At 39.6% G+C, this 13,232-nt stretch overlaps 1 protein-coding gene and 1 long non-coding RNA gene across 2 annotated transcripts in view; both read right to left on the reverse strand.

Annotated features, from left to right (window-relative positions):
* LOC108750398 (hemicentin-1-like) overlaps window positions 1–8,743 on the reverse strand; it is a 101,153-nt gene extending 92,410 nt beyond the window's left edge. Inside the window, exon 1 of the mRNA XM_018489812.1 lies at window positions 8,623–8,743. Within this exon, the coding sequence (XP_018345314.1) occupies window positions 8,623–8,731 (109 nt within the window). The 5' untranslated portion in view covers window positions 8,732–8,743. The remainder of the gene's footprint in view (window positions 1–8,622) is intronic.
* Window positions 6,819–7,321, reverse strand: LOC108750814. Its single transcript, XR_001939455.1, has 3 exons — window positions 7,149–7,321; window positions 7,037–7,085; window positions 6,819–6,971 (listed from the first exon to the last, which is right to left on the reverse strand). It is a non-coding gene; the product is annotated as an uncharacterized LOC108750814 (long non-coding RNA).
* Window positions 8,744–13,232: the final 4,489 nt, after the last annotated feature.

The following is a 13,232-nucleotide window of genomic DNA, read 5'->3' on the forward strand; positions in this document are numbered from 1 at the left end:
AAAAAAATATTCCAATATTCGATTGGAAATGTTCTACGATAATTCGAAATAATTCCAAGATTTTAATAGCCTCAATTAGAATAGATATAACGAATAGAATAGGTATAATGAATCTCATTTATTCGTTAGATCTCCAATAATAGAGTGTATTTGCGAATATAAGACCTTACAATTCATCATTAAATCATTCTAAGTGAATTAGATATCAGCGATGTTAACACATGCCTATAATGTATTTCAACTCTTATTATACATTATGATAGGACATTTTACAGTCCACCCTTTATTCATTATAATTATTCATAATCGTTTCTTTCTTGAAGATTGATTTCTAAAATATCAAAGAACTACTTTTCGCGTTATCGTGCTTTGCATATGATAAATATATTCGAAGCGACATGAGCGTGTGCAGGAACGCGCGCGTGTAAAACGTCGTGAGACTTAATTTCACGTCGTATCGCTCCGATACGTCGAGGGAATTCGATTTATACGGCGTCGGACGTTGCAACGGAGAGGCAGTCCCAGGTTGCGCCGCGGGCCGACGTCGCCGTTGAGGCAACCGAACTTCCCCTGTCTCGCTGAAAGCGTGTAACTGTTACCCGAACCCAGGGGATCACTGGTAATCTGCGGTAAGCTAAGGTACGTGCAGCGCAGGTACCGACAACCTGTTTCGGATATTGTTACGACGAGTAGCCGGCTCCTTCCAGTCGTTTCGGATGGGAAGATTCCCTGCGAAATTACCTTCCTATTCCTCACGCGCCATGCCAGTTCTCGTTCGTGGACTCGTTAGCGCCGAGACGTACCGACGAGGGATGATCGCTGTAGCTAGGCACGAATTAACCGGTTAGAAAGTTACGTGGAATCATTGCCGCGGAAGGATAGAACGAGTTACGACAGGAGTAAACCTCCTGGTTCGTCCTGGTTATGTTCCTCGGGCACGAACCAACAAGACGAGATTTTTCACCTGCCATTTCCAGTCTCGGTGGATTGCTCTCGGCGCCTGTAATACCATCGTCGCCAAATGGAAAAAATTCATTCGCCCGATCTGCATAATTCCGTAATTAGACATTAAGATCTAGCTTGATTAGAATAATCTGCATGAGAACGTCATTCGACTGTTGCGTCCTGATTTTCTACAAATTTAATCTCAGCCGATTTAAAACTCTTATGGGAGATGGTGTGTATTGTAAGAATAATCGGCAGCAGTCAGCAAAAAAGTACAATTCCTTAAGCAGCTTCGTTAATATGCGTATCAAAGAAAAACGAGGATGAGGAGCGAAGAGGAAATCTCTGACATATTTAAAATAAAATCGCCAAACCCGGACTTGACCCAACTAAAAAGTATCATGTCACGGGCTGCATGTCATTGCTCTTCCGAGGCTCGTAGAAAACTTAAACAGAGTCTTTAAAAGTACTTTATATCCAAACGCCACGGTATATATTAAGAAAACTGTTGCTTGCAATGAAGGTGTCTCATTTACGATGTAAATGGAAAGGAACGACGTCATAAGCTTGCCCTGTAACTACACGTAACGAACAAACAAGACGAAAGTAAAAGATAGGAATGTAAATCCGTTCGTACGTTAGTAGAGAAATTAACGAAGCTGCGTTACCATTCCCCATAAAGCATTTTTTTTTTTATTAAAACTTCACCGCGATAATTACTGACTTTAGTGGCTCGATAGTATCACGATTATATTAGTCGAAGTGTGACGAAATCTCGGTATGCGTTTTTCACAGTCGCGTGCAAGCGCGATTTTTACATCTCTTTTTGTTACGAAAGCACGGACAAAAATTTCTACAACTTCGAATGATATGTGCGACGAGTAAAAAAGGAAATAAACTGCACGCGCGCGACACATAGATATGCCAGTCGTATTTACGAGAAAGATGTCATAACATCGCAGATTATGAATGACAGGTAAATGAAAAAAGGAGAAAGTATTGGTGATCGAGTGCCGCGAGGTACGAAAATTTTACGATGACGATAACTTTCTTTTACATTGAAACCTGGTAATAGACAAACGCATCGAACTGCATCGCGAGAATTTCGTTTACGCATGAATTAACTTGATATACTGCCTAGCATGACGATAGTGGCACGTCGAGCGAGATCATAAAACGGATTTGGCTTCCACCGCGTTGCGAAATATTATGCCAAAAAATGTACAAAAAAACACATTGTTATTTAGTAACGCGTTTTAAGGCGTTTTAAATGTTTTTCATTTAGTTAACTTGTGGTTAGACTTAACTCAGCGAGAAATGACTCATCGAATCGATATCAATTCGACGTTGAATTGGCGGTTATTTCTCATTGGAAATTTTCATAGTAAAAATTATATTTTTCTATCTACAGTTAATCATCAAAATAATAATTTTGTAATGAATAACTTTTAAAGTTATCTCTCTCCACAATTAGTTTAGCTGTGATTGATCACAGCTAGAAAAACACAATTTTTACATTATCATCAAATTAAGTAAAGTTAAAAAAAAAAAGTCCAAACCACAAGTTAACCAGATAATGAAAAATCGGGCCTTTAAGTATCCGAGGTGTAATAAATTTCACGCGATATATCCGTGTGATGCGTGAAAAATTTGTCACGCGTTTTGCCACAGGTTTTTAAGTTTTATCGCAGCGGCGTCGAAACATATCGAAATTCCGCGTCACCAGTCACGAGTTAAGCTCATAGTATTGACATATTGAAGTGGATCCACTCGTTACTCGCGCTGCAGTTTTGCGGAACGAGACCCGCGGGAGCGATATTCTGAATTTTCGCTATCACGTATGAGAGGCCCGTGAGAAATACATAGTTCGGAATGCGCGTTCGCACGCAGCGCCATTGTTGTCGGGCTTGCAGTGGATTACAGTAATATGAAATATGTCGCTTCTTGACAGAATTGCGCGAATTACGACATATGAAATGCTCGCGGCGGTGTGGGTTCGTTCTCGCCGCGCGGCGCGAAACAAATTTTATATCACGCGCCGCGTCTTGTTGCGTCGCAGAGCATTTTTGACACCATTCCGCAACATGCAATTATCACAACGAATTCATATCATTTATATAATCATTGTGTAGGGACGTTCGTACAGACAGAGACCGTCGTTGAGCAGTGTAATTTCTCTCTCTTCCATTCACTAGCATTATTTCTTTTAACATACTCGTATAGTTAACAGAAAGTAAAAAAAATGTCTTAATGACCTCAGATAAATGTACCTCAGAATAAGTACACTTTAAATAAGAAGATTTTAAAAAAGAAGTATGCCGTGCTAAACTTTAATCGCGAACTGCATCCAACGAATGCAGTAAAAAGATCGCGTGCAAATAATCACTCGTGCGCTTCAGTTAAAGATGGTACCACAATAATTTCCCGCATTTATCTACATTCTTTTGTAATTACCCTCTTCAAGCGATCTTAGTATTTTCCATATATCCATTCGTGCGAGAATATAATGTATCTCAATCGGTTCCATGAAAAAGGGATGTTTGACGGACAAAATACATCTTGGTATCTTGCCATTGTTTATCACTCACTTTTAAACAAATTTTTTGCTGACATAAAAGGATTATCCACCTAAATAACATAATAATTATCAGTTTATACCCTTTAAGTATTTGTGCGCACGAAATATTATTTAGCATACAGAGGTCACCTAAGAATAACAGGTGCAGTGTTAATTCCAATTTAATCTTTCCAGGATTAGACTCGAGATTGATGTTAAGAATTCGCGTGTCGGTTATGAAACATACATGTTATGTCGCTTGATCGTCTCCGCCTTGTTTTAGATCCGCGATAATGCTACTTTTACCATATCCCCACTATTATTTCGATAAAAGTAGTTACACAAGGATACGACGTTGAGGATATCTACTATTTTTTTACAATGGAAATGTAATAATATCGGCTGTGTGTCGTTAAAAATTATTTTTATTCCCGTACATATACCGATCGCCATGTAGAATAACATTCGCGAAAATGCAGAATGGCTGTCGCATTCGCTTTTGCGAGCTTCTGTTATTTCTGAATTCTGGAGTGAGTTGAGCTGTGTTTCCATTAAGTCATACATTGACGCGAAAGATATATACGGCGGGTGAAATCGCGTGCAAATTATCGTCTTGACCGGCAGCGTGCAAAGAACCCTTCTCACCCCTTCCGCAATGCCACCTTCTACCCTAGGAAGAATGACAAATGGCCGCCCATTAGGTCGATTTCGTGGTCATTCCGTCGTTGCCCTCGCTCCGATTTTGCCGACAAAAAATTAATTACAACGATTCCTAGTTGTAATTTCAAAAGCTGTTGTTGGGAAATGCTGTTAGAGATTACATCGACTTTCTAGAAAATGAATGAATAATCCACGAAATTATAATTAAGAGAAATTCTCGTATAAGAACTAAAAAAATAAGGTATTTTAGAAATATAAAAAAAAACCATTCACGTTTGAACATTTTATACACATACATAAAAGATACATGTTTCATAAAAATCTTTAAATTTTTTCATATTGGGCTCCTATTTCTCTCCCTATTATGTTTCAACCACTGATGGCTGCGGCGATTTGTGAGAGCTCTCATTTCCGTCCTATGAGACTGAAATAAAAAAAATCAAAATTCGTTTTACTTGTTAAACGTTTTTTTTTGTATTGAACCACTAAAACGTGGAAAATACAAAATGGCAGCTTGTCAAAGTAAAAGTATCGATGTTTATCAAGTTTAACTTTTACTACGACAGGCTACCATTTTGTCGTTTTTTTATACATTGAGGCATTTTAGTGGTTCAATATCAACAACAGCATTCAACGAATAAAACTTTGATTTTTTAATATGTATTTCAGGTTCATTGGACGGAAATGAAAGCTGCCATAAATCACCGCAGACCGTCATTGGTTAAATTATAAATATAAAGAAAGAAATATAAACGTAAAAATTCAGAGATATTTATACTTATTCAGGAAACATACTTGGGTATATCTTTTATGTCTTCAAAGTAAAACGTGAGTAAATATAATTTTCCTAAATATTTTATGTAAAAAAATTCTTAAAAATACTTTATTCTTATACAACTTTCATTGTTAGACGAGAATTCCCGCATCATTAAAATAGAAATAAATAAAAAGACGTTTTTATCTCACGCGATATTTTTGAAATGAAAGATACAAAAGTTGGTATTATATTTTAAATATAACCAAAAATTTTTGAAAAAGTTATTAAAGGTTGATCCTAAGCTGTCTCTACTGGGATTTAGATTTTTTAAAACTTTGTGTATGTAAAAAAATAGGTTGTTTTTAAAACGAACTAGATTCTGTGTAACATATTTTTTATATACTATATTGTAACCCGGTGAAAACTGTTATGCAGTTTCTATTAAAACGTTAGCCTGCCATAGTAAGCTCTGGTTTATATTTTACGATGCAGCATGTTTGTAAAAACATAGCATAAAAAGATCCTCTTGATAATACAAAGTACATTTCTCAATGATGTGCACATTAAAGTTGGTCTTTCTGGTTTTTGCGGTTTCAGTTATTTACCGAAAGTACACGCTACATATACAGTACTAGAATACGTAAAAACCACAGAATGCCATAAAAATAAACATATCACTCATCACCGGCATTTGCTCACCGTTTTTTTTAACGTATTGGACTGCGAGATTAGTCTCATTAGGGAGAAATCGAATGTCATTATTTCACGATGCCGGAACGTGGTAAAATAGGTGCATCTGGCCTCTGCTATGAGAATAAACATGAAAGCGTCGTTAATTAACACGACGCGTTAGTTACGCGTGTACTGCGTACACGTCGTGTCGGTTGTCTTTTCGCCGCTAGCAACACCTGTTGAAGTAGAAGTTAGACGAACCTTCTGAAAGCATAGGCTAACGTTTCGCCACACTGTGAAGTAATTGTATAACGAAGCCGAGTAATTTCGATCGTAATTAAGTGCCTTTGAATCAGCAGTAGTTGCACGAACTTGCTTATATTACACGTGTATAAAATTTGTTGTCGATAACGATACGTATATATGTACTTTATTTTCTCCGAGAGCACTCTGAAATTTCTTCCAAGGCAACGGCGGACCATGAAATTTTCCTGACGAAACTTTTGAGGCATCAACTTGCTGCGATCGATTCTGTAACGCGTCTCTCACACTATACACAAATTGCATGCGTGATTGCATTTCTCTATAAAATAACCGAAGATTACTTGTTACATTTTCGTTCCCTCCAAAACCCAAGGGCGGATTTTCTGTCCCTCACATTTCTTTACCAACTAAATCTAATTTATTGAGAAACGACGTTTACTCGTTTACTACTTTCCCGCAATAATATGTATATTCATATAATTGAAATGATAAATGTATAAATGTCATTGATTCATTGTCAATCATATAAATACGTACATACGTACATTAAACCATAAATACCACAACTATAAATCTATTATTGGATTAGTAATCTCTATATTTATAGGGAATATGCTCAGTGATTGTCAATTATAGCTAACATTTGTCCCTCTGGTCATTCAATATGCCATCAGTGATGATTTGAATATTCCCAGATATTCCTACTATTACACTATTCTCTCAGTAAATATAAACATTGAAGATAGTCACTAAATTATCAGAGTAAAAATTTGCAAAAATGTCAAAGAGTATTCGCTCTTTGTTACAAAATACCAGTGTCATTAATAAAAATCAATAATTGTGTACTCCAGATTATAGATAGACTATATCGGAATTAAATATGTAAAAAGGAAAACGGTTTATTGATATTTACGTAACATTTATAAAAAAAAAGAACGAAGACGAAAATAGATGGCACGGTAGATTGAAAATTTTCTCAAAGGAACTTCGCAAAAGTGCAGAATTGGCGTCACATTATTTTCGCTCTTGCAGCCGAACGAGCTCGAACTCCGCTATTGAAACTCCAATTTTTTCTCTTCACGTCCCCACTGTAGAACATCCTTTTTTATCGCGCAGCTATAAATTTAAGAGGGGCTTAGCGCCGTGGTTTAATTAAACTAGTTTAGCCGTCATTCTCTTACCTAAGCCTTCTCCTACGTGCTGTGCCTGAATCGATCGGATACCTTCGTCCTACAATTTTCTTTATCGTTAATCCAGCAGGATGTTAAATTAATTTTAGGTAGCGCATATTACCTACAAAGCGCCGAGTATAATAAGATGCGCGCATAGCGAAATGGACACGATGGCAAAAGTTTTCTAATAATCGATCCGCGGAAGTTTCTCATTTACTCCGCCGGCTATTCTAAATACACCAAGTAGTCAATGATGCTGGAAAAATATGTAATTATATTTTTAGTTTCGTTACGTCAGACGTTAGGTTATTAATATAATATCGCTCATCGTCCAAGGATAGCATTATAAGGCAACTTCAACATTAGCTTCCTGCTTCGTAAAAGATCTTTGACATTTACGAGCTCATCTGCGTTTATGGTTTTAGTAATTTATGAAGACTTAAATATTGTTGTCTATTATATTAACGATATCATTTTGACATAATTGACGTACCTTCAGAAACTTTCTCATATTAGAAAAAGAAAGAGAAAAAAAAAGAGATTATTCATAAATCGCATATAATATTAATTAGATTTTGAAAATTACTCCAAATTTAAGTAATATTGAAGATGATTCATTTGAATATAATTGTTTAAAATTGCTCTTGCTCTCTAAAATCTATTTCTCCTTTGAAATCTCGTACGCGTATGTCATTTGATGAACACAATTACGACTATGTGATAGTGCGAGAGATTTTAATCACAGAACAGTATTCATATCGCTAATGATATGCATCAACCGCGGCTGCGTACCAGTCGGATTAAAATTCTTACAATTATGATTTACATTGAAGATCCGACTGCGATAAAATAACCTACCGTGTGTTATTTCAATTTTTCGATACTCGTGCGTAACTGTCGGTGTCGCGGCACGTTCCACACTCCGTAGTGCCCCAAGGACAGTTTCGATGGGTGCGAATTGCCCGTTTAATTATGGGACATCGGAGAACCTTGCTAACGATATTCAGAAGCACCTTGCCATTTATATCCCCTTTTATCGACTACATCATACTTGAGTTTCGCGGAGTCGTTGTTCTCGAGGGCGAAGCCGGAACGCGGTCGAGCAAAACTTCCTCGGATGAAGTCGACGATAATAATCCGCTGTTTAAAGTTCATAACAACCTCGTGACGAGTAACCGTGGAGATTTGATTTAATTCGTCGCGTCACGATCTTTGACCCGCAAAATACTACGCTGCGCGGCATGAAGTCTTACAGAATACCTTAACACTTTCATTCCAGTGAAATTCCTGCGACGTGACAGAAAACAGAAGTATTGTACTATAATACATTTTACTAAAGAATTTTCTATTCTCTAGAGATATTTTAACTTTTATGTGATCAATAATACATCGTGCGCGATGTGGCAGCGAATGTATTGTAGTACAACGCCAACTAGCGTTCTAACAAATTCCACCGGCAGTGTTATTGATACACCAGCAAACCGGCACATTTGTCGGTTGCAACCACCTCGTGCTTCGACTCCGACGTACCGAAAGGGTTAAGCTCAATTGTAAATCAGGCATAACTAGTGACGTAACGGAGCGGCATTACTCACTTGGCTTATCCAGATCGGATAGTTCCACAGGCGGCGAGTATGCGGCTACCAAGACTAGCATCGTCGTCGCCGTAGTCACGACACTCCACCACCGCCACCTCCACCACATTTTGTCCCCCTTTCACGCGCACTGCACACACCCTCGACCCCCTAACGGTCGGTGGTCTCCTCTTCAGTCGTTACGTTGTCTCGCGGCCGTTGCGAGCTGGCACTAATTGCAACCCTCGACGTTGCTGCCGTTCTCGTCGTTGATGCCGTTGTCGTTGATGTTGTTTCTGCTGCTGTTGCTGCTGTTGCTGCTGCTGCTGCTGCTGCTGCTGCTGCTGCTGCTTTGCGCTGCCATCCACATCGTCCACTGTTCTTTGCCGTCGTTGTTGCTGGCGTAGCTGTCGCCGTGAACCGACATGCCACGTATCTATCTTGTCGCTCACCTATCCGTCGTCATTTAATGAGACGCTGACTATTTGTCTTTTGAGACTCCCAGGAACGAAATCTCTAACGACGATGCATGCTGTCGCCGTACGACATTCCCATCTTATTCAACGATCTTCGTTCTTCTCTCTCCTATCATGTAAGATCCTTTTCTCTTCAGATAGGACGATTTGAACGCGCGATCGATCTCTCCGGCAAGATTTTCCGATGTAGACGTAATTCTTCAAACGCAGATATCACGAGTAGTTGAAACTTTATCCGCTTCGCGCCATTTCCGCCGTTTGTTATCCCTTTTTTTTTATTCCATGACCGATGCGTTCTGTCAGGGAAATTTCTCGCTGCTACAGGATTCCATGGAGCGTGTTGGGCGAACGGATGATCACTGGATTTGTCGGATAAACGGATCCGTAACGGAGCGAAGTCTCTCCTGACAGGCTCTGAGTGGTCTGATTGTAGTTTTATCGTTGTAGAATACAGGCTTCCTTTCGAAGGTGGTCCCCTACGAATTCAGAGCGCCTCTCTGTCTTTACGTCTCTACGTAAATACGCGAATTCCGCCACGAACTCGTTCAATCGCACAGTAAATCTCCGCGGAATGAAGCAAGATATCCATTGGGCCCTTTGAAAGCTGAACATGCAAAGTCGACGTGTCTCGATACTTCGATCGAGACACTTCAGCACGATATACGTTCAACTGCAATTGCGATCTGCGGCCCGAGAAATGTTCAAAACACCGTAGAAAGTTTATTTCTTCTGATTAATGATACATATGCGATATCGTTCGTAAAAGAGACAAGAAGATTCAACGCGAAGATAAATTTTAGAACACTCGCAAAAATGATTTGTCATGAAAATCGAATAATTTCTTTTAAACTTTACGCAAGTGGTGAAATGGAAATAGAGCTGTTTGTGTCCGCTAACTAACGAGATTATGCGGATGTCGGAAATTCCGAGGTAAAAACGGTCGGTCGTGGAACAAATATCATCTCTCTTTTACCACTAATTGTATTTCCGGCTATATTTCGCTCTTATATTTCGGCACATTGGTCTCATCGAACAACAGTCACGAATCAATGATGAACGGCATGCGTATGAAAGTTGCTGGCGAAGTTATATCGAACGCATCGACACTGCGTGTCGATTCAAATGCCGCAAATAGACTTCTGCGACGCTCGTTGCTGATTAATCGAACATAGGACTGCGCGACACAGGAATTGCAGTATTTTATACTGCTTGGAGCACAGTGCGTGGCCGATCGAGGGCGATCGATCTTTCGATCCTTTCGCACTTATCCCACGATCCCGCGACGATCGAGCGCGCACCGAGCGAGCATGTGCGTTACGCACGCACTCGTGAATCGGTCGGGTACATTCACCCGAAAATATGAATTCTCAAAAGGAATATTAAAAAAGAAAAATTAAATGAAGACTCGCGAAATCCACTCGCGTTCAATTTCAGCTTAAATACCGGGAAAAACTCGCCGTCGCGTTCTTTGCGGATCGTAACTTCCGATCGATCATCGATCGGCACTTACAAAGCAGACCACGAAGGTGAGATCTGCGGACGACCCGTGAATAATGACACGACGCGTTTTCGCTCCGATTTTGATTCATGGATCACCTACCCGCGTCGCGTACCGTCGTGAGGCGTACGATAATAAACCTCCCTCGCGATGAAGCCACATCGAGTCCTGACCCGCGGCGGCTCGGTACTGAAACCATTGAATATCGCGAGGAACCCTCGCGAGTCGTGTCGGCTTCCTCCGCTCGTGCTCGGCCATCTTCGGACACGCTCGCGCGGTCCGTCCCATTCTGGACCACAGCTTTATTCTCCGCCTCTCGCTCGCTCGTATGTTTTGCTCCGAAACTCCCACATTCAGCGCCCATCTCCCGTCTTCGTCGCGGAGACCGCTATGATTTACAGGCGCAGCTAATGAGTCGCCATAATCGCCGCGTGGTCCAGGCGGATACGCGTGAACGTAAGATTTTCGGCGGAACATGGGAGAACGTGCGACGCGAAAGTCAATAGTGGGAGACGGAATGTCAGGGTCGTTACATTCTTACGAAATTAACGTGGTTTCGTGACTTTCAAAACGGATGGATTTCACCGAGAAAACGGACGGAACGTAAAATATGTGACGTACCCTAATTAACGTGTCCAATCGACTTGATTACGTCCTGCTATTCGTATATTTCCAATACTTCGGACTTTTTCCCACGGATTTATAGACCTTAGAGATCTATAGAACTCGCGTGTACTTGTTGAAAGAGGATATTGCACACGACGATAAATATGTCCTCAAGAATGAGAGCATGTACTTACGTCATAGAGTGTGTTCATGAAAACTGATAGTTCGTGCGTATCTGGCGCATGCACGAGATAACGGCCCTCGAAGCTTCATGACTCTCTCTACGAGAACTCGCTCCAATCACGATAAATTCCGGCTTTCGTGTTTCCATCGCTATCGGCAATCGCCTGCAAATCACTTCCTAATCCTCATCGAGTAGGTATCTACGAAGGTACCCTTCCTAAATCCGCTTTGAATGTTCAAGAATGTTCCTATATACGTGTCCTATATCGTTATTTTCTCATCCACCATATAATGTCACTTAAATATTGACTTTTCTCTTATCTCGGACTTTAATAATATGTAATAAAACGTACAACTAAAATTTATATAATATTATATACCGTATTTACTTTTGCAACTAGAATTATAAGCTAATATTTTCTTTCAAAAAAATTTAAATATTTTTCTTGCATCTACTATTCTATATATACGTTCGCTTTTCAAATATATTGTAATTACATGAAAATCACATTAAAATAGACACGGTGAGTGCGAAGCTTCTTGCGAATGTATTATTAATTTATTATTTTATTAATTATTTTATTAATTATTAATTAATGAATCAAAACGACCATATTAAATGATATTTAGGTGCATTGTTATGTTAATACCTATTTTCATATTTTAGCAAACTTTATATATTAATTCGTGATTATATATTAGATTTTATTATATGTGCGATTTCATACGATGTGACACAGAAAATCGATATACGATAATAAACAATATTTAATAACGTTTATGCGTCCTAATTACATCAATACCCGAAGCCAATCATAATTGATGTGTATATCGCTGTTTACCTAACTCTGTTTCGTAACCTTGATGAAGTTATGCATTCTAATTGACGCAACATTGATCTAAAATATTTGTACGAATAAATGTTTCGTGTTATCATTAGTAATAAAATATAAACCAAAACATTACATTTCTACCGCAATGTATTTGAATCATTAAAGCGGAAACTGAAACATTATTTAGAGGACACAGCTAGTCCGATCGATTTCACGAAGTGTGGTGACACGGAGATATAATCGATTCTCGGGTCATCGTATCCGAAACCAGCGAATTAATATCCCGCCGAAAACAACTCTTGACGTACAAAATAAAATATATTCGCCTTTTAATTAAAGATAGGTTTTCCCTCGCGGATAGATTTTTCCTGTAGTTGCATTCCTTAGCCTGTTTTCGAACATCCAGCCAACGCGTATTTCGCTTAGTCCACGTCAAAAGAGCATCTTGATATATAACGTTGATATTTTTCATATTAACAATACGCACACGTGTTACTTATGCGCACGGCCGTAAAACCGTGCGCTTGTACATCGAGTTAAAAGTAATCGTTCAGAGAGGCGCAATCATCGGCGGTCCTCATCTACTGCATGCACACAAACTGGACGTAGCGTGCTTCGTTTCATCCCGAATCGCCGATATTTTACATCAGGCACAGAGCCTGCTTTCATGGATGCCCGGCGAATTGGAACTCGACACCGCGTCATGCATCATGGTACATCGTCGGACACCCAGGCTGTTAACCCAAAGCGCAAGCTGGATACGATGTTATAGGCTTCCCTGTGTACTCTTCGACTTGTCGAATAAACCATGAAGCCTGTCAGTCACATTGCCTCCTCGTCTTCCCGGCCACCAACGCTTTCGCGTCTCTCAATGGAATCTGAAAATCGGGTTTTACCCGTCATTCGACAGGTGCCACAAAGGCAATCGATTATACCGCGCGGGTCTGAGAGCGCACTTCAATTCGGATATCTTAATTGCACGCCCTCCCCCTGCTTGCTTTGATAACTATTTTAATTCCCGTCTTTATAAGCGCT

This window comes from Trachymyrmex septentrionalis, unplaced genomic scaffold, assembly GCF_001594115.1.
Source record: "Trachymyrmex septentrionalis isolate Tsep2-gDNA-1 unplaced genomic scaffold, Tsep1.0 scaffold37, whole genome shotgun sequence".
Classification (NCBI taxonomy): domain Eukaryota; kingdom Metazoa; phylum Arthropoda; class Insecta; order Hymenoptera; family Formicidae; genus Trachymyrmex; species Trachymyrmex septentrionalis.